Raw genomic sequence first — 21,073 nt, forward strand, 5'->3', positions numbered from 1 at the left:
ACTACTGTTGCGGGAGCAGACGATCCTCTGGATCTCCACGCGAAGCATAGCTTAAAAATACTTGATCTCGGAACGAAAGCAGACGACATTAGACAAATTTTGAAAGTAAATTTCAACTGTTTAATATAAAATTTTCTTGTAATTACGTAGTAATCTAATAATCTTGCGTGTCATCAGTCGATATATCGATCGATTTTACAATCGAAATGGTATCATTCCAGAAGCGAATGTCTACGGCTGTTGCCGTAATTTGAAAGTCAATACAATTTTGCCCAATTTTTATGATGTTTAAAAAACCAGTTGACTTACTCCGGGTTGTTGTTATATTCTCCGAGTACGCTGTAAGAAAGAAAAATGACTTGTCTTCGCTTGTCTGAGCTTCACTCGTCCTCGTTCTGTAAATATATATAGGATAAATCACGGGAGATAGACGCCGTAATCATGAAATCGTCTCCGGGATGTCCATGAAAAATTGCGAGTTTTATTCACATGGTATTGTTTTTCATGGTAGCGCTCATTTTCTTGATTTTAAGTGTGAAAAGAGTTCAGGAAGGCGATCCTATGAGAACTACCGATAGTAATTGTAATTATGACGACTTTTTCACCGATTGCAATAACCCCGACTGCTATTATTTACTTTCCTCGTTAGTACGTTTTCCTGGTTAGTACGTTCATTTTTTGTGGTCCCTTCAGAAACGTACTAACCAAGTTCCACTGTATTAGGATATGATTTTTCGCCTGCATGGTTAAGGTGTTTGTGGTTATTTATAAAATGTATTTTTGCTGCAGCTAACAACAGTATTTAATCTTTTTTTGCAGGCTGTGGATGAACCAAATTTTTCTGTGGCATATGCTGAGCTCTGCCATTATTTAAATAGTAAAAATATTGGCAGGCAAGCACAGAAGAGTAGTGAAGAGTCCAATAGTGATTTCAGGGCGATACTTCTCAGGCGTTGCCAGACTGAATTTGAGAAAGATAAAGCTACTGGTCGTGGACTGACAGAGAAGCAGAAGGAAATAGACAAGGAAACCTCAGTAAGTTACTACCGAGATACACTTCATTAGAAATGTTCAATGCTTTAAGTGAGCATTCCTCACCCATTTGGTTGCACACCATTTTATGAATCATGTGGTTTACACCGATTTACATCTTGTTGATCCCACTTCCATAAAATGTCTGCATGAAGGGAAAAATGTTCTTTCTATTCCTGCTCACAGGTTCATTAGGTCTTAATGATAACCACAATAAATTTGAATAGTTGGGTCTCTTAAGTGAGGCTGCAGCGCAATCTGTATTGATAGGAACCCATGATGTGTGGTGTATTCTTAAGTATCTTCAGTATTACAGCTTTTTGCTAAGTATTACCTTAATCTTATGACTTTAATTTTAAGATGCATTTTTCAGTAACCATTTGTGTGGCTGATTGCTCATATCAATCAGAGAGGACTATTCCGTGCATGCAATTATGTAATATGTGGAGTATTTTTTAAATGATAAATATTGCGAAAAATGTTATCCTTGGATGTAATTTAGAAATTGCTCACCTCAATTTCAAATCTTTCATTTGTTGGCAGAATTATTTAGAAATTGGAGCAATTCATGGGGAGAAAAAATTCAGTTCATATTTTTTGCCCCCATACCTTGAAGATGTCATTTTTTCCTCCCATTTGCTAATTAGTGTGTTGTTTTGTTTTAGGAGGAGAAAAGGAAGGAGTTAAGGCTTCAAGTAGAGGAGGATGAGCGGCGGATGAGGAGAAAGTCTGTAGGAGTGACTAGGTGAGTATTCTGGGTACAATTCTTCCCTTCCCCGCCGGCCACACCAACAAAATTAATAAGCCTATCACTCACACAGGCCATACTATCAATTAAAATTGGCCTGTGTGTAATCATCAGTCGTTTCATTCGAATGAAGGGTTGACTCGTGAGTTTGAGATGTGAAAAATAATGCTCTCTGGCAATTTTCTGTGTTGTCTGATCTTAACCTTCCTTAGCCATCCACATTTACATTCTACCGTGCAAGCTGCCTCGGTAGGTGTGCGATGAGAGGTGTTAGGACATAAGCTGTCAACCCTTTAGAGAAAACTAAATTTATAAAATGCTGCTGTTATTTAAGCCTTCTGGCAATATTTCATTGTTCATTTCATTGCTTTTATCTGCTAATCAAATTATATTTTGTAAAATTGAAATATTTTTTTCTAGGTTTATTGGTGAGCTGTATAAATTAGGAATGATAAGTCATTCAATTATGGTCACTTGTATAAAGGAACTCTTGGTAACTCGTGATGAAGAGAGTTTAGAATGCTTATGCAAGCTTTTGACGACAGTTGGAAAAGTTCTTGAAGAAGCTTTGGAGAAAAAGCCAAATGTAAGTCCTAAGTTTTATGATGCATTATTTTGGTGAAGGTATTCACTTGGATGTGTCTATGTGGGTAGTTAAAATATGAACCTGGTCCCCGGAGTTCATCAAATGTAGTAACATTGTAATATCTTGATGGTGATGAAGAAATAATTCAATTTTTAACTAGGTTCAAAAGTAAAAGAACAGGATGGAAAAAAATAATAAAATAACATATTTATTTAAATATCTCATAGTGAAACGTGATTTTTAACTGTAATACGAATAAGGAGAGTGTCTTGGACTCATCACAACACATTTTCAAGACTTTTATTATGTTATTGAAATGTCAGCGTGGCGAAAATTTTTGACTTCCTCTAATTGTATATTTCCCATAAATTATAGTACATAATTCAAAATTCTTTCAAAATTAAAGGAACTTACAAAAAATTGTTTTCCCTGAACTCCTTCAAATCTGGGCAAGGTGAGTCTGTGGGACTCTATGATGTTTCTCACTTTCTTCTAAGCTTACATATTGAATTGTCAATTTATTGTCAAATAATCAAAATGTACTTGTGATGATAAATATTTTGCCTTTTCATTTTGTGAAAACAGAAAGAATTGGTCGAAAGAGTCTACTGGACTCACTGTTTGACTATGTATGAAATTAATAATTAATGTAAAACTTTTATTTAACAAAAAATAATGCATTTTATGTCAAATGATTCTTTAGCGTACAATAAATACAAAGTGATGTGAAAATTAATATTTTTCATTGCTTTAATGTTTAAATTAAAAGTATAAGTTAAAAAGAGTCCAACAGACTCGCCTTGTCCGATTACGTCAGAAAAATTGTCCATATTAGGGTTAAACAAGATTTTTGTTTAAGCCCTAAACATCTCTCTCTAATGGCTCACAGGTCAATTATTTTGTTTTAATGCGATTTCAATCTTAATTGCATTACTCATTTTGTCAATGACTTGGATTGATTCCATCCCATGTGATGATGACAGTATTCTTAAAGGAAGTGCCTCTTTGTTGAGGCACAATGTCTCTTGCCAAAAGGATGCTGAGCATGGGTTTAAATTTAAATATTTTGGTCTATTTAAACCAGTGATGTAGTAATTTAAGCTCGGTGATTGTTTTCAAATGTTCTTAGAGGTTAATAATCTGTTTTGACAAAGGTCCTATTTAAGCCAAGTTTGAATTTTTGTGTATTGCATGCACATGTGGGTGACTCCATTGAAGCACAGGCATCCCCCGAGTTACGTAAGGGATGCGTTCCGGCAGACTCTGCGTAAGTCGAAATTTACGTAAGTCGAACCTTTGCCTTAGTGCTTCAGAGATTGCGATCGGCGCGGTGAAATTCTCTGCGGAGAAATACGCGGTAAATTCTCGATGAAGTTTCATTCAATTCACTGCGATATTCATGAACTCTACCGCGTATTCTTACGTTATTAGATACAAAATCGATAAACATTAATATAGTCTGAGAGTTGCATCTCGAGCATTGCCAATCTAAATGCGTGATATTATTCCCAGAGTTCACCGATCGCGTGGATTCGGAAAAGTACGGTATCTCAACGCTACATTACTAAACTGAATACTTAAATTGATTCATTATGTTATACTGCGATCTAAGGGCCCAAAGAATGCGTCGTATACCTACCTATAATCATTATATCTTCTGCCTTTTATATATTACGTTGATCGATGAATCTGGTGGTTTCACTGTCACAGTTAATACACATAGGAGTGTCTAGGACGGTCTAGGATTACGAGCAAATAACACACACAAAAATACCAGTAAATTACTACATATATTCTTAGATACATTCTCACGCACATACACTCAATCTTTCACGCACGGAAACATACTTTCATTCTCTCATATCTCAATAAAATAACGTGAAAATATCATCATTTGAATATTTACTTCGCTGAAAACATCGAAGAGTATTTCCAAAGCACGAAGCTAATTAAAAGTGAGCTTTTATTCAGCCAACTCCGTCATTAACGTGAAATAAAGTTAGTGGGGAAAAGCTATCAATGACGCAATATTCATTTACAGTTGCACACAATATGAGAGAACGAGAAAATGCAGCTTAATAAAATTTTCCGCCAGAAACATGTAAAAAATTACGCAATTAATATCGTGTGTCAACTTTTTCTTAACTTTTTCGCGGCGTTCATTGCCAACACTCAAAATTTCAATGCCGTTACGTGCGTACTAAACAATTCTTTTCCGCAATAAATATTTCTGCTTGAACTTCATTTTCTTTTAATTCCACAGATGGAAATGTCCAAACTTAAGGATACAATTTTTAAATAGTTGAAAGTCGGAGTTCGGGTGTGAATGCTGTATAACAAGTTGTATCGTACAGGAATGAGCGCAACCACTTCCATCGCTAGAACTGCAAATTTTCACGTTGACTGCTGACTTGGGATTTATAAGCGATTTTTACACAGAAATTAATGAAAATTCCTTCGAGGAATGACAAAAATGGGTCAATTTGTTACGTTTAGCTCGTAAAAGACTCTATAACTATTCGATATTTTTTCTACCATAGGTTGTACGAGCGAATATCTACTTCTTCGCGCTCGCATTCGAAAATTAACGTAATCATTTGAAATACGGTTATCGCTTACGTAAGTACGGATTTACGTAAGTCGAGACATACGTAACTCGGGGGATGCCTGTATGCTTTATGCTTGTCTGCCGCCATTTTCTCAGAGAATTCTAGATTGTGGGCTATATTGACAATATTTAAGACTTGGCCATTCCTTTTCCATTTAAAGTCAGATGATATTTGCTCTTTGCTTGAATATGTTTGTACTTTTTTTTTTTTAATAAATGGGTTTTTGGATTTTATAGGTGGGAGGGAAGTAAAAATCTTGGAGAAAAAGAGGAAACAAATCACCGATAGGATGGGCACTGGTTGATTCATTTTCTGAAGTCTTTGCAGTTCTTTATTTTTCACATGTAGGCTTAAATTCAGTCCTCAACCCCTGAGAAGGGTGGTAACATAAATCTGAGCTGTGTACTTAATGTTTGTGACACAATCTGTAACTGAAGTAACAATCTTCAAATTCAAAAGTTCATGTCAATTGCTTTATTTTCTAAGAATTTGTAGAAGTAATGCTTAAATGACCCGACTATTATATATTAAAAGTCATTGGTTCAATGATAGTGCTGGTTTGGAGAGACTATAGTAGAGTATGCTAGTCATGGGTGCTGTGGGAGTGAGTGAGTTCAAATGTGCGACTCAGCAGATGGAGCTGTGAGGTGAGAGTGTCTTATTTGTTGAGTCGCAACTCCCACCCTGCACACTGTGTGCTGAAATTGTGCGAGGCAAAGTCAGACTCCCAGCACACACGACTCCCTCTGCACACAGTGGAATGAAATTATGCAAGACGAATTCAGACTCCTGGTGCACATGACTCCTTCCAGACACATGAATGTTGGAGTGTGAAGCTCATCGCAAGTTTAGCAAGTCAATGGGAGCACATGGCACTTTTCGCGGGTAGCCGCTGCTCTCCTTTTCACGTAGCTTGAAAGATTCTCATGATTCATTTTTTGGGTATTTCTGTAAAGAATATCATAAGACCCTTATCGTAATTCTCTCAACAGAATTTTTTAAATTGTCGTCATTTCTAAATCAGGAGACAGAATACATTTTCAGTCTTCCATGAAAGATATAACATTATCGGCAGAAATGGTTCTTAATTTATATCACCTGTTAAGCATTGTGACCATGCAAGACGTGATTGATTTGAAATCAATTTAAGAAATTGTGATCTAGGAAATGTTGCATTTTAAATGTTAGTTCAGAAATCCACCCTCACCACCTTCCCCTCTTCCCCTTTCTTCCACTCCCCTTATCCCCCCACCCTTCAACCCATAAAAGCTTTGCTGAGTCACACAGCTCCACAAAAAGAGTTGTTTATGCCATCACTAGTGTATGCATTTGTACTGTGTGAATTTTTCATCAACCAAAGCATTGAATGAGGAGAAATAGAAGAAAATACTGATAGGCTAGACACTGATTGAGTTGTATTCTGAAGCCTCATAAAGTTCTTTGATTATGACTGAAGTAGCTCAATTCCACTGTTTCCTCTCAGCTGTGGAGTAGAATGCATTCATTGTATTATGGTATTGTAACATGACTCCCAATTCCATTGCAGGCCAAACCACCTAACCTGAATGAGTTCTTCAATAAGATGAAGGCAATAGTTCAGGAAAGGAAAGTGTCTTCTCGTGTGAGGTTTATGCTTCAGGATGCTATCGATTTGAAGAATAGCAAGTGGGTGCCCAGGAGGGACGAGTCAAATCCAAAGAAAATTTCTCAGATAGTGCAAGATGCAGAGCGTGAGAGTATGGAACAGAGCCAGTTGGCGGCTTCATATGTGCCTTCAAGAGGAAGTATGGGAGGTGGCTCCAACAGGAAAGAAGAAAAGAGGAAACCAGGTAATTAATGGACATGTTCCTGCCATATAGAAGTTGTTGGAGTGTTGGAAAATCAAATTTAGTTATCTTTTCCCTCCTGTCATGCGATAGGCAGAAATACAAGGTGTTGACATTATTTCTATTTACTTTTCATCGGGGATTCATAAAATTATTATCTTCAATTTGAATATGTTTTGAGTGGCTTATCCAATGCAAATAACTGAGATGGCCATTATTTTACTGGTTTTAATAGTTTTCATGGCTACATGGTGTGACTTGACAATACTAGATGAGTGAAATGATTAATGTAATTATAACTTACAATGTAAATGTTACTACAGGCGGTCCCCGACTTTCGTACACAATGCGTTCCCGAAAACTTGTACGAAAGTCGAATTGTACGAAAGTCGAACCATTGACTTCCATACTAATTAGGGGTTACGTTCCAAAAGAGCGGAATTTACGTACTAAAACCTTTTTTTTCACGGAATTCATTTCAATTGACTTAATTTTTATAATATATTAATAAAACTCCTCAAATCATCTAATTTATTTCGAAAATACGCAGAAAATGCAAATATAAGTTTAAAAAACAAGAACTCCGTTGGCTATCGAGTGAAACTTCCTCTTGGCGTTTAAGTTGACATTCCACTTATTACGTCCACTATAAATAAAAGGACATATCAAGTAGCATAACGAAATGTATTCGTTGAACCCGCACTCTGGATACCTTTTAATTTTTACACCAAAATTCGATATTTGGCAGGTGACATTCGTGATCGCGTATATTCCGCATGTTATTCAAAAAAGACAAAAGACAAACGGAATTCGGGTGATATTTCGTGCAATATCGTTGCTGAAGGTTTACATGAATTAAACAGCACTCAAACGAAAAAACACAATTAGAAAGGTCTTACTAGTTTTATTGAAAGCTATTCGATGATGTCTAGTCAACTTCTTTTGAAAAATATCTTCAATGAAGGCTTTCCCCTTCTCTTGATAAAGGAGCCTGTAGCAGGCAGTCTCTCTCCCAAATAAATCACCTAGATCAGAATCAATTACCAACAATTCCCTTCATTATATACTTTCATATTGTTCGCACTGCCGATACTGCAATTTGAAACAATTGAATGTTGGGATGCGCAATAAACATAGTGGGAATTTTAAAAAAATTACAGACCAGCGTCCGAAAGTCCGAATTTAGCGTACGAAAGTCGAGTAAAAGGTGTCAATTTTGAACGTACGAAAGTGCGAATTGTACGAAAGTCGAGTGTACGAAAGTCGAGGACCGCCTGTATTAGTATAACTGGCATCGGTTCACATAGCATTGCAGAAGATTAGTCAAAAAAGGAAGATTTGCACCAATATTGAGGTAGTCGCTCCTGGTTTTCTTGGGTAAACTAGGTATTGAATAGTAAATTATTTGTAGTATTCAATTATTTGACCACAGGGTTGACTCCTATCTAGTGATTTTGTATGCTGGTTAGGTTTGGTTTTCAGATTTTATAAACACGAATTTTCTAATGATAGATGCTACCCAAAAGGTTTTCTATCTTTTTGTCTTGATGTCGACATGAGCCTGCCTCTACATGCAATGATGAAGCAATTTTAAAGGAAACACCTCAACATGAGGAGTTATGTCTCTTGCCAAAAGGATGCTGAGCATTGTATACATTTTAAGGTCTCTCTGTTCATGGTCAATAAATTCAAACAGAGTTTCAATTTATTGACCATGTTTCAAGAGTTTTTTTTTCATGATTTTCACCAGATTCTGATTTCACATGATATCTGAACATTATGTGCTTGCTAATTTGTTCTTAAATAGTGCTTCATCATGTGTGTCTCTTTTGTTGAATTTCATTTTCTGCTTAATCTAATCCAAGCATCATTATTTTTCCAGTTGATGGGTGGTCCATGGTCCCTTCAAAGAAGGGCATCACAGTTGACGCCGGAAAACTCAGAGTGGTAATTATAATAATTAAACATTTATATTATTCTTATTCCGCACTATTTTGTAACCTGTCATGTGCCAACTATAATTGAATTAGGTAATCATTGAGGGATTTTTTTTATTATTAACAATAATCTAAGAGCTTCACATTTTCGCTATGGTGCCCTCTTTGTTTTCTGTTACCTTGAATAACATCAAATCAATTAATGCCCTTTTCTAATGAAAGATAATTTTTGTTAATAAATTTGATAATAAATGGAGAAAGAAGATTGTAATTCACATCCAACTTAAAATCTATATTCAGTGTGAAGATAGTTGTATAAATGTTATCATTAAGTAACACAAATAGTAAACACAAAACAGCATACAGAGGCTCACTCCTCAAAAGGTTGAGATTACCTAATGGCTTGTAAATCAAGAAAAATGAAAAAAAAAAGGAAGTCGTCATTTATTGAAGTTGTGATTTATAGCTTGAGTTATTTTTCTGGCCTCTGTAGGGAGAGGTTGAAGTTCTTGCCTGCTTAACTGATGGCCATTGGTTAGTCCTATCTGGGTGCTTTGTTCCTAGTCAGGGTATGGTTGTTTGTCGTCCTTTGTTTTTATTTTGGGGATGAAAGAAATTTTGGGGAAGAAAAGTGAAAATGATTATTCTGTGTGAATTTGATTCATAAGCTGTAACTTGATGCTGCCGAGGTATGTAGTTTCACAATTTTGTTGCAAAGCCTGGATTTGTGCTGTTAAAGTTAGTTAGTAAACCGTATTCCATTTTGAGTTAAGTGTAGAGTTTGAACCAAATGTAAATGCTCCTAAGGTGCGTTGGTCACTCTTTGTATATACCTCAGCAATGCTTTCTATGATTTCTCATTCATAAATAAATTATGAATCGCAAGGGATAAATGATAGGATCCCATTACATAGTGCGTAGTTGTATCTGTGCAATGATGATATGGTCCTAATGGAAATACCTCTGCTTTGAGGTAATATGTCACTTGCCCAAAGGATACTTGGAAATTTTATGTGATTTCCAGTCCAAAATTTTTGTACTTGATATGAGTTAAGAATATAAATGTGTGGCATATGGTTGTGTTCAAACATACTGATGATGTTGGTGTTAAATTTGTAGGAGACTGACGTTGGTTTGCTGGGACCAAACAATAAGAGCAAGTGGAGCGAGGGTGCAAGCGGTGGTCAGATGGGCATGCGACCGGAAAGAGCGAAATTGTCATACCAGATTCTGGCTGACTTGGAAGGAGGAAGTCTTGGAGGTGAAAGGTAAGAGGAGATGCATGTGAAAGACAGCTGAAACTTGAGTCATCAGTATGCTGTAGGAGTGGATGGGTCACTGTGGTATAGATTTTTAGTGCCTTGCATGTATCTTAGTGGTGTAGTAGTCTCATGTATTGTAGTGTCATTCAGGGTGTCCATAATCTTCTGAAAGTCTTTGAAACCCAGGAATTTTGCTTCAAGTTTTCAGAACTCTCAGTAATTTCTCTGAATTATCTATGAACATCTTATTGGGTTTTCCACTATTTGAAATTGTTGGCAGTCATTTTAGCCATTGCCCATGTTATTATTTTCTTGCCCCTTATATCCTGGTTTGAATTTCCCCTTTTTATCCGTGAAACTAGGCAGAGATAGTTGTCTTGGAGGAAGATGTTTTTTAATTTTCTTTGGCGCAGACGCTGTGATATGGTACAATGATCGCTGGTCTCAATGTAGCTATTGTCACTCAGCTTCATCGTCATATTAGTGCCTTTTAAAATTGTTTCTTAAACCTGAAGTGGTATGCAATGCACCACCCGATATTTTCACGCTGCAAAAATTGCAAACTGCATATTTATTGTCCAGTTTGGTAACATGTAAATGCTGCCATACTTTGGTCACTAATACAGCTCGTCAATCCTGACACACTAATTGTAAAACTGGTGGAAATGAGTTCTGTGGTGGTAATCCTTCTGGGCAATGGTAAATCCAGGGTACATGGTAACCAAGATCATTGCTGGCTTCTAAGTCTCCATTATCTAGGAGTGGGGAAAGATGGAAACTCTTTTAGGATTATTTGCTCCTAACCCATGAGGATTGCCTGTATGTAGTGTATACTCAACTGTGTCTTACTTGACCCACTTGAGAGACTTCCATTGAAATAAACATGGTGTTATTTTACCACGATTTTACCTCTACTCCACATAGCATTATTAGCTCTTACTTGCATGTCTATTAAAATCAGCTCATTTTGGCAGTCATGGATATTAAAATATTTCCATTTTATTTTTATTGCAGGTACAAGGATAAGATTCCCAGGTACAAGGAGTCATCTCAATCATACACAAAGTCTGGATCTACTTCTTATATTAATTCAGAAGAGGAGCGATCTAGAGTGGCACCCATGAGGAAAAATGCTGGTGGAGGTAAGATTTATCAGCACCAAGCTTAATTTGAAAGAAATTGGTTGACCTGTGGTTTTCAGTAAGGTGTCTCATCAGCATGGTGCATTGGAATACAGTTATTTTATAATGTCATTAGGGAATCATTTGCAGGAGTGTACAAATGTCAGATTTGTAACAGTAGACTATTGTTGTATGTCTTGCTTAATTAACATTTGATGTAGACTCCTTGATATTATTTTTATTTGTTATCAGGTAAAAAAGTGTTCAATTCGGTGAGAGTTAGTTGGCATTGAGGTAATTTGTCTCTTTGCCACATATTAGTTACTAGCAGCTGGAAATGGAACTTCGAGCTTTAAGAATTGCTAAGAAAATGTAAAGTAACGAGTTACTGGCATTAAGTAAATTTTTGGGTTGTACACAGTCTTATTTTGATCAGACGCTGCCTTGGTGTCATGTTTCATAATAGTTTTCTGTTCTGACAGTGTATAGGTCTACGTATGCTCAGTACTTGAAAAGAAATGCACAAGCTGCTATCTATTGGGTACTGTCTGGATTACACATGGCAGCTTAACCCAAGAAAACTGTGGGTTGCAATGCTAGAGTATAGTTTCAGTTGGCTAAGCATAATTCTTGCCAATGCGTAATGTAGATAGGGCATCTTAGCTACAGGAAAGGTATATTTTTCATTCTTGGGTTGGTAATTGTAGGATGGAAATACCGTATAAGCTTGTGTAAGAGTCGCACACGTGTAAGAGGCGCACCCCTATTTTGAGGATCGAAGCTATTAAAAAAAAAATTTTGCGACATTTTTTTTATCCTATCGTGCGGTGTTGCAGACGTATGCCTGGAATTATGACAGTTATCGAAATGTCCTCTTTCAGGACAATTTGAAAACGGAAATTTTGATAACTGCGGCGGCATAAGAGGGAGTAGAAAGAGTTCCGATCCTCTCTTTGCATACGCCATCGCTCTACGTTGCTTGTCCTACTCACGAACAATTATGTTTAAAAGCTCTCGCAGGAGTATTGCAATAGAATTGCAGCCGTGGAAAATTTTAAGGCAAAACACGACAGGCAAATGGCATGAGCTTTCCCAAGAGATTGAACAACAATCGGGGCAATCTCAGCGCCGTAGGATAATAACCACGTCGTAGATTTAAGGCCCCTTGCACACACACCGATTTTGGACGGCCGGTAAAATATCGGCCGTCCACATTCCAATAGTGAACAATGGGAGAGCATTGGAGCTTGCACACGTACCGACCACACGCCGGCACCGGCAAAATGCCGGTTAGCTGCCGGCTATTGTCACTGGATCGCCGACTCCGGCTCAAAAACTTAGCAACGTATCGTTTGACCGGTAAAAATCCGGCGTGTGTGCAAGCATCGCATCGCCAGTAAAATATCGGCCAATATTTTACCGGCTGTCCAAAATCGGTGTGTGTGCAAGGGGCCTAACGGAACTACACTCGGCTCTCCATCAGCTAATGCCTCTGCCGTTTTTTTCCTTTCCGAGACTCCACAGGAAAATCAAGTTACAGGGGAACAATGGAAACGTGTTTCATCCCTACCCCATTCCACCAACTGACCTTTTTCGGTCTACCAGGTTCAATTCCCCGAGTTTCTGGAGGTCAAATGCTACGTGAGTCACCTTCTGAGCTCCAAGATATCTCGATATCTTTCAGCAATTGTATGACACGCACGAGGTTCTAAAAAGAATTAGACCTAACGCGACGTATATCTTACAGCATTTAAGTTTTTTGAGCTCTAATTGATTGACACAAAGATTTATAGCTAAAATAAGGCTACTAATATTCAACATAGCCCAAACAGCACAATTTCGGAAGAAACAAGCGTAGCATAGGCGCATTCAAACAAGACGAGACGGACTGGAAACTCAGGCAACGCAAACTGCGTATATCACATTGCTGCGCCTTCGCCCCTTCGCTTTCAAGGCAACGACGTCACATGCAAGATCGGACGTGTTCTTCCCTTGCTCCTTCGCTCGTAGCTTTAAATACGGAGGGGAGGGAGCCCTCTTACCCTCGACCTCTCCTTCAGCGCTCTTCACTTATAAGCATTTCCGATTTATTCTATCCACCATTAAGTCCAACAATGAGCACACTCGTTCGAATTTTTTCAACCGCAGGTTTTGACACCAATATTACTATATGCAGTATAAATGCCGCGGGATGCCCACTCGTGGCAATAAATTTAGCGCGCGCTCCGGAGCGAATCACCCCGTGCGGTCTTTTCAATGTTCACCTCTGGGGTACCGACGTGACGGCGCGATGCTTGCAAGAAATTCAAACAGGAGCATTTTTAAAATACGTCACTAAGGGAGAAACTCCCCTGCCTGCCGCTTGATTTTGATCCAGGGTTTCAGATGACTGACTCACGCTGAAAACCAAGGCCACTCAGTTCCCCTTGAACTTGCAACCGGTGAAGGGGAGGGGGAGAAGATAAGAAGTTTGTGTAAGAGGCGCACCCCCATTTTCGGCTGCAATATCTGGGAAAAAAGGTGCGCCTCTTACACGCGCTTATACGGTACTTACTAATGTGCCACATTTGGTCTCCTTGCAGCTTCTCAGTCAAGTATGGATGGCTCAAGGTTAAGAGGTGGGCCACCACCCAAGACTCCATCTCGTGACAGTTCTGTTGTTCCTGATGAGAGTTCAAGGAGTGGGCCTGCATCAAATGCCAGTGCCGATGCGCCGAAAGCCTCAGTTTCACTCTCACCTGCGAAATTGGAGCGTCTGTATTCAATGATCCTCGATGAATATTTCTCTGACCCTAATTGCAAGGTTAGTATTACTGGTCAATATGATTACTTTCATGTGAGCATTTCAGGCAAACCTACATCTATGGATACCTCCAAATAGTGGGCTACTACTATTAATACCTTTGACTTTCAAACCCCGACAGAGAAAATTTGAGTTTTTAAGAACTAACTCCTTGAAATTATGGACCCTCCAAAAATTCCACTTGGAAATGGGAAGGATGAGAAGGAAGTTCATTTTTTAATTCCTGTTACTGCTAATAGGCATATGTTCTATCTGCAACACCCTTTTAATAGCATCCAAATTACTGGTCTTTAATATGTCCCCTTGGTAAATTAGTCTGAATTTATCTTGGAAAACAAAGTAAAATGACCGTACCAATTATTGGATGTGAAGTAGATGGTAAAACCTTGCTATAAATTGAAAAATTAGTAATTCTAATTTTAGTATTATATTTGTAATATTTGTATTATTTAGTATTATATTTGTAATAGAAAGATGAGAGTGAAAATAGGCAATACTTAAAGTGATACTGAGGTTGCAAAACATGGAGTTCCTCAAGGTTCCATTCTGTGACCTCTGTTATTTTTAATTTACATTAATGATTTATACCTGGCAATTAAATATTGTAAAATTATAATGTATGCTGATGATGTCGTATTAATAAGAGTGCATAAAAATTTTGATACAAGTCATATAAGGATGCAGAATGACTTAAATATGTTGAATCTATGGGCGCATGATAATAAATTAATTATAAACAAAGGAAAAACATAAACTATGCATATAACCTCACTGGACATTGCAAGGAAAGAACTCAAGATAAAACTACATTCCCACCATTGTATTCACAACAATAACTTAGATCTTAATAATAATTACACTTGTCCAATGCTGGATCAGGTACATAAATATACTTTCCTTGGTGTTATAATTGATGATCATTTTAAATTTCCCCTCCACATTAAAAAAATAATAATAAATACGAATTGTAGCTTATCAAATATTTAAGTTAAAAGGCATAGTACCTATTAGCGTAAAATTAATGATTTATTTTGCAATGGTGGAGACAATATTAAGAAATGGAATCACTGTCTGGGGAATGGCATCAAATACTCTGTTAAACACAATTGTAAAAAACCAAAAGAGAATATTGAAGGTAATTGGTACAGATGGTTTCAACTATTGTTGTAATTCTGACCTCAAATCACTGTGTAGTAAATATAGTATATTAACTGTGAATAAAATGTGGAATTGGCCCATTATTATAGAGAACTCTTTCAAAAAAGAGCACAAAATTTAATGCAATAATTCACATTCTATGGATAATCGTAACAGTCCTTTGTTGATACCGTATCCTTACAATAACATGTATGGTAAAAGGCTGCTAAGTATGTTGTACCTTATATCTTCAATTGTATGCCAAAGTCTCTATGTAATCTAAAATCTTTGGCCGATATTAAAAGAAACTGAAAGAATGGTTAATAAGTGAAACTGTAAACTTATAATTTCCTTAATTTAATTGGAAATGTACAATTTATATTAATTTGTCATATTTTTATTTCAAAGCTCCTAAAACTTTGTGCCTTGTTATTGTTTTTTTATATAATGTTGTAACTTGTAATGCTTTGTGTGTGCCACTGTTAAAGACAAATGGAACCTTCTGACAAGCCGTAAGGCTTAGAAGGACCTAGTTTGTTAATGCTGGTAAGGCAATCTATAATTATATAAAACAATGTGAATTTGGCGAGACTCAATTGAGACTCTCTTGAGTCACTATTACTGAAACTGCTTTATTATTTTATATATTGTAACATTTTAAAATTTTGTAATATTTTATATACTGTGACTATTTATTTGGCTGGATGTTAACGAATGACAATTTTTTTTAAATACGTATGTTAAACTATAGTTTGAAAAAGAATGTTACTGTCAAATGTATTATTTAAACATTTTTATCCTTTTAATTTTAATTGTAATTAACTAAATTATATTAAATAAAGTACTCTTCTAAGTAATCTTTGTTTGGTTTTGCAGGAGGCGTATGAGTGCATAAAGGAGAAATTGCCACCAGTCCACTACATGGATTTTCTTGAAAAGTCCATTGAGAAAGTCTTGGAGCAGACGCCTGCTGTTCGTGCCAGTTTTGGGAAACTGATAATATATCTAATCAAGGAGAAGTTAATAATGGAGAAGTCGTTTGTTGATGCGTAAGTACTATGAAGTTTTTCAATTCTAGTTTTTTAGCCTAGTGAAAGGATCCCTTAATATGATGAAAATCTTTCATTGCTAGACTAGAGTTTCTGAACTGTCTATGATTATTTTTGTATCTGAGAACATGAACAAGGAATATCACTTGTCTGCTGCTCATTTTGTCATTTAGTTTTTTGTCTTCAAATTATGTTGCTATGTTTTTACCATGGAGGTGAGTTTCCGTAGTTGAATTTATGACTTGATGGTTCTGTGTAGTGCATTTTTCGCCTCATAAGTAATGCCCGGAAAAAGCAGGACATGTGATGTTCCTTATGTGACATAGGGGCCTTATAAAGTGTTGCATGTGCATTCTCTTAGTAATTTTTGTTTTATCTCATTGTAAATTTTGTCTTTGTTTCAGCCTTAATAAAATACTGGAAATTGCAGAGGATATGATACTTGATGTTCCTAAGTTCTGGGACTACATAGCTGAAATTTTAGGTTAGTAACCATTGCAAGAATTCTACCATGTTTCATTTGCCCTTCATCTAGTTTTGAAATTTTTTCTTTGCAATTGAGTTGAAAATAAAAATGATGTCAACAAAAACTTTCGTTCTGCTGACTAGATAATGAATGAAATTATGTAACTGATGCCTTTGTATCCATTCCAAGCAATTCTTTTCTCTTATCTGATATTAATGTTAAACGTTGATATTGCAGTTGTCCTTCTGGAAGAGGAAGTGCTAGCCATGTCAGTACTGCGGGATTTGACCAGCCAGTTGCAGCAGAATAAACTCTCGGGACTATTAGTCCTAGCGGTCTTAACATTGCTATTCAAGAATAAGGTTTGTATTGATCTGCCATTGTGATATATTTAGTACTTAAATCTTTAAGCACTATGTCTATCTATTAAAATTCTGGTAGTTTATTGTTCTGCTTAAATTATATCTGTTAAGGAGAAGTTATCCAGTTGGAGATAAATAATTGGGGTGGATGAAGGTCCCTCAAGACCATGGAGTTACCTCTATGGAGATAGGTCATTTAAAACATTATTTTCTTGTGAATGAGGCAGGTTTTTAAAGCTATATTATCTTGCGAAAAAAGAAGGCTCGAGGAAAGTATACTTTTTTGGTCAAACTGCTTCAGTATTAAACTTTTAATTGTAACAAATTCATGTATTAAAGGGTATACTTGTGGTAAAATAAATGATCATATGAAATTTTTGATCTTACAAAATTACGAGCTAAACTCTCGGTCCCATTAGTACAGTGTGTCCTCGTTTAACGTCGTCCCGTTTAACGTTGTTTCACGATAACGTTGTCCAAAAATTGAAACCCTTTATCATTTAACGTCGTTATTGCTTCGCGATAACGTTGTTCAAATTATGAGCGGCGAAAAAAAAATGAATGGCGAATAGAACGCAAGCGCATCTGATGTATAGTAAATATTACTATATTAATGCGATTGGTAATTTTCGTTCGACAGAAAAGGTTGGCGTGGGTAGCGTATGTTAAATATGCATCTGAGCGAATAATTATCGCCTCATTTACCCATTATCCGTATATTTTTGTGATGCCAACAGAAAAAAATGTCCACGAAGAAGAGTGGCTATCCTGGTGGTTCTTCAGACGTGAAGAAAAAATGGCGATATTGGAACAAAAACTTGGTATTATTAAAAGAATTGATGAAGGTGCAACTGCTGGAGAGATCGGTCGAGTTTTAGGTTTGCAGGTCGAGTTTTTACAATTAAAATTTCTTCTGTTACTGAAAATATCGATGTTTCACCATTAAAATACTTTCTTTTTAGTTTTTATATTTCATTTAATAATGCCTTCTTCCCAACCTTTTTGTTATGAAAATTCGTTTCGTTTCGAATGAATCGTTATCATGCTGAAGTGAATAATCGGTAATGAATGTTTCACGCGATTTCCGCCGGGTTAAAGAATTCATATCATCACGAAAATTGACTCGCCCTTCATCCTCGTGCTTCCGAGTGTCAGATTCAGATTTTTTCATTTTGGCCTGATTCATGTGTCTCCCGATTGGTCACGAAGTCTGCTTAAAGTTATGGCTCCGGTAATTGGCCTCCTTGGATTCTCGCCCGGGAAATTCTGGATTCTTCACGAAGAAATGGATTGTTAGGATCATGGCTAGGAACCTATTTAAATTTTTTACATTGTTTCTTATGGGAAACACTGCATCGTTTAACGTTGTTTCGCTTAACGTCGACTTTTTCAGGAACGAATCAACAACGTTAAACGATGACTCACTGTACTGAGAAAATGTAATGAGGAAGTTCCATGTGTGTGCAATTGGATTGGAAATTTGCACTGCTCTACTTATCACAATCCTTATCCATGCATTCCACACCCAAGATTTTCAGAACTCACACTCAAACAATTGATGCATAGGAAAAGTGGGATGGATATCACAAGGTTTCCAATGGTTTGGCAAACCTTGAAGGGCACTCGGTCAGGGAAGTGGAAATTATGGAAAAAATTAAATACTTTTTCTGATTTGCTGTTAAGCAAGGGTGATAAAGCTAAGGAGACATCTTATTTTTTTGCTTATGTCTTTCTCCCAGAATTATTTCAACTTTTGCTGTTCAGGAAAGATCCTTTAGAAATTTTATTTCTTGTGGGCGAGGGTTACCTGTGACTGGGGGAAGTCTGGTGTGTGGTAAGAAGAAAGGAAAATGTTAGGCTTACCTCATTGTATATTGTTTGGTAGATTTTTCGATACTGTGTCATCAAAATAGTCGCAGTAAATGAGTGGAAATATTGGTTTGGTTTGCAAAATAATCTCCTGTGGCTGAAACCTTCAGTTCGAAGATCAAGAAAGCATGAGAAATTACTGTGAGGTATTTAACGCAAAATTAAGTTCCCAATGTATGAAGAATATTTTTGATGGAAAAAGCTTGTTTAGTGAAAGAAATTTTCAACTCAATCCAAATTGTTCGTGTAACTTATTTGAATGGTCTTAATATGTTTCCTTATCAAATTATCATCTTCATAATGTTTTGTATTCAAAAACACATTTTTGTGGGTTCTATGAAGTTGATAATTATTTTTATAAATTCCTTGTGCTTTGGCTGTGTGTTGGTTTGTTAAGTTTCTTAGTCAATGTCTACATCGTGTTTCTCCATTCTTGCAGGGCCATGCTTGGATTAGTGATAAGTGGAAGGCGTCGTCACTTCAATGGAAGGACCTCATGTCTCCCAGTGAAGTGGATTCCTTTGTGAAGGACCATGTAAGGCTAAATGAATTCCTTTGTTTTTCGTGTTTTCTGTTTTTCTGTGGGTTCTGATTTTATTCTATTTAGGAATAACTGATTGATCTTCCTCATGAAAAATTGTTAATCAATAGGCCAATACATGCTCCCTTTTATTTTTATTTACTTTAAATAATGTAGTGTTTGTGCCAAAAGTAAGGTAAAGAACGTGATTATTAATTTCAGCAAGGTAGGTAATTGCTCTGATGAAGACTTATTGGGTTAAAGTTTGCCATACTAAATGCATATTGATAAGTAAAGTATAAATGGCAAATCGTGTTCAGAAATAGAATGTCTATTTGTGAAAATTGAGCCTTGAACTTAGTCTTGATACATTGCTGGTCGTTTTGTGGCTGCTGCTGGGGCTCTGAATCTGTAAGAAATTGGATGACTTGCTTGAGGTTCCTGTTAATTATCTCATTTTATTGTTGTCTTTATCTTCATTGAGTTACAAAGTTTACAGAAGTAGGCTCGAAAATACCATTCTATGAGAAAGCAACTTGAGAGTACTTAATTATTCTTGCATTTTTTGCTTAGTGCACTGCACAAAGTATTAAATTGTTTTTGTTGTGTTTCTAATTGCTCTCTAATGATGTCGGTGAAGTTTTAACATTTTTTTTCTTGCGAGCAATTTAAAATTTTAGATGGAGGATAAGGGAAGTGGAGAAAGATTTTGATTGATTAGGAACCTCTTGGACATCGTGACCAAGATTTCAAAAGTATCATTGATAAACTAGGTCTAGAAGTAATTTCCTCATTTATTTTGAGCCTGTAGTAATAAGTTCTTTAAATGTATTGTGCTCTCTATGGTTTTTTTATGCGTTCAGAGTTGTGGCCATATTGCTATGGTGTCCTGAAATTTTTAATATTTAAGTGAGCCCATTGAAGCAGTGATGCTTTCTTTGGAGGAGTGTTCTTCCATATGTGCTGCCATCAGTTTAAATTCTGCATTCTCAATGGTATGAAACTGGATTGACTCATACTTTTGGAATGGTTTTGATTTAATGTGTTCAAGCAGTGTACAAACCCTTGCATTGTATGGTACTGTTTTGCAATGATGAAATTCATTTAATTGCTAGACTAGAGTTTCTGACTTGTCTGATTTTATCAATAATCTGAGCATTTTGTGACTGTTGAGCTATTATGCGTGTTGAATGTTATCAACCTCTGTATATCATGGTGCCTTTGCTTCATTCACAGGGTTTAGAGTACGTAATGGGTGGCAGTGGCAGCATTGTGTTCTCTAATTCATCGAAACTCCCAATTGACAAAGTGAAGGAGAAGTTGGATGAGTTCCTCAGGTCCAAGGGCACCACCAATGATCTGATTTTTGGGTGGATTGATGTGAGTACAGGATGCAGTTGTGTTGTCTTCATAGATCCTAGAGGAATGTCTCAACTGTGATTGGCTATGTCTTGGAATTAATGATGCAGACTTAGAGTCTTACGTCTATAGAGGAATCATGGTGGTTTGTTGGATTAGAATTGCATTCAAATGTGAGCTCATCGTTAATATTACATTCATTCTGTAATATTTTTTATGGCTCCTTTTTTTATATATTTTATAAAATGATGCAGACTTGTCGAATGGAATCTCATTTCTCTAGAGGCACAATGGTGGTGTAAGAGATGAGAATTCACATTTAAGCTCATCAAAAATTTTACATTCATCCTTCATTATCATTTACGATGATTCTTGTTTCTTCTTGGA

At 36.5% G+C, this 21,073-nt stretch overlaps 1 protein-coding gene across 9 annotated transcripts in view; it reads left to right on the forward strand.

Annotated features, from left to right (window-relative positions):
- The window catches only part of LOC124163211 (eukaryotic translation initiation factor 4 gamma 1-like), a 183,082-nt gene that overhangs the window by 158,356 nt on the left and 3,653 nt on the right, over positions 1-21,073 (forward strand). For all 9 annotated transcript variants that reach the window (XM_046539953.1, XM_046539954.1, XM_046539955.1 and 6 more), the window contains 13 exons: positions 820-1,035; positions 1,698-1,777; positions 2,201-2,366; positions 6,522-6,804; positions 8,684-8,748; positions 9,858-10,006; positions 11,015-11,142; positions 13,704-13,924; positions 15,938-16,110; positions 16,515-16,594; positions 16,814-16,938; positions 19,247-19,342; positions 20,564-20,707. In XM_046539953.1, the coding sequence (XP_046395909.1) occupies positions 820-1,035; positions 1,698-1,777; positions 2,201-2,366; positions 6,522-6,804; positions 8,684-8,748; positions 9,858-10,006; positions 11,015-11,142; positions 13,704-13,924; positions 15,938-16,110; positions 16,515-16,594; positions 16,814-16,938; positions 19,247-19,342; positions 20,564-20,707 (1,926 nt within the window). The remainder of the gene's footprint in view (positions 1-819; positions 1,036-1,697; positions 1,778-2,200; positions 2,367-6,521; positions 6,805-8,683; positions 8,749-9,857; positions 10,007-11,014; positions 11,143-13,703; positions 13,925-15,937; positions 16,111-16,514; positions 16,595-16,813; positions 16,939-19,246; positions 19,343-20,563; positions 20,708-21,073) is intronic.

Source organism: Ischnura elegans, chromosome 8, assembly GCF_921293095.1.
Source record: "Ischnura elegans chromosome 8, ioIscEleg1.1, whole genome shotgun sequence".
Classification (NCBI taxonomy): Eukaryota; Metazoa; Arthropoda; class Insecta; order Odonata; family Coenagrionidae; genus Ischnura; species Ischnura elegans.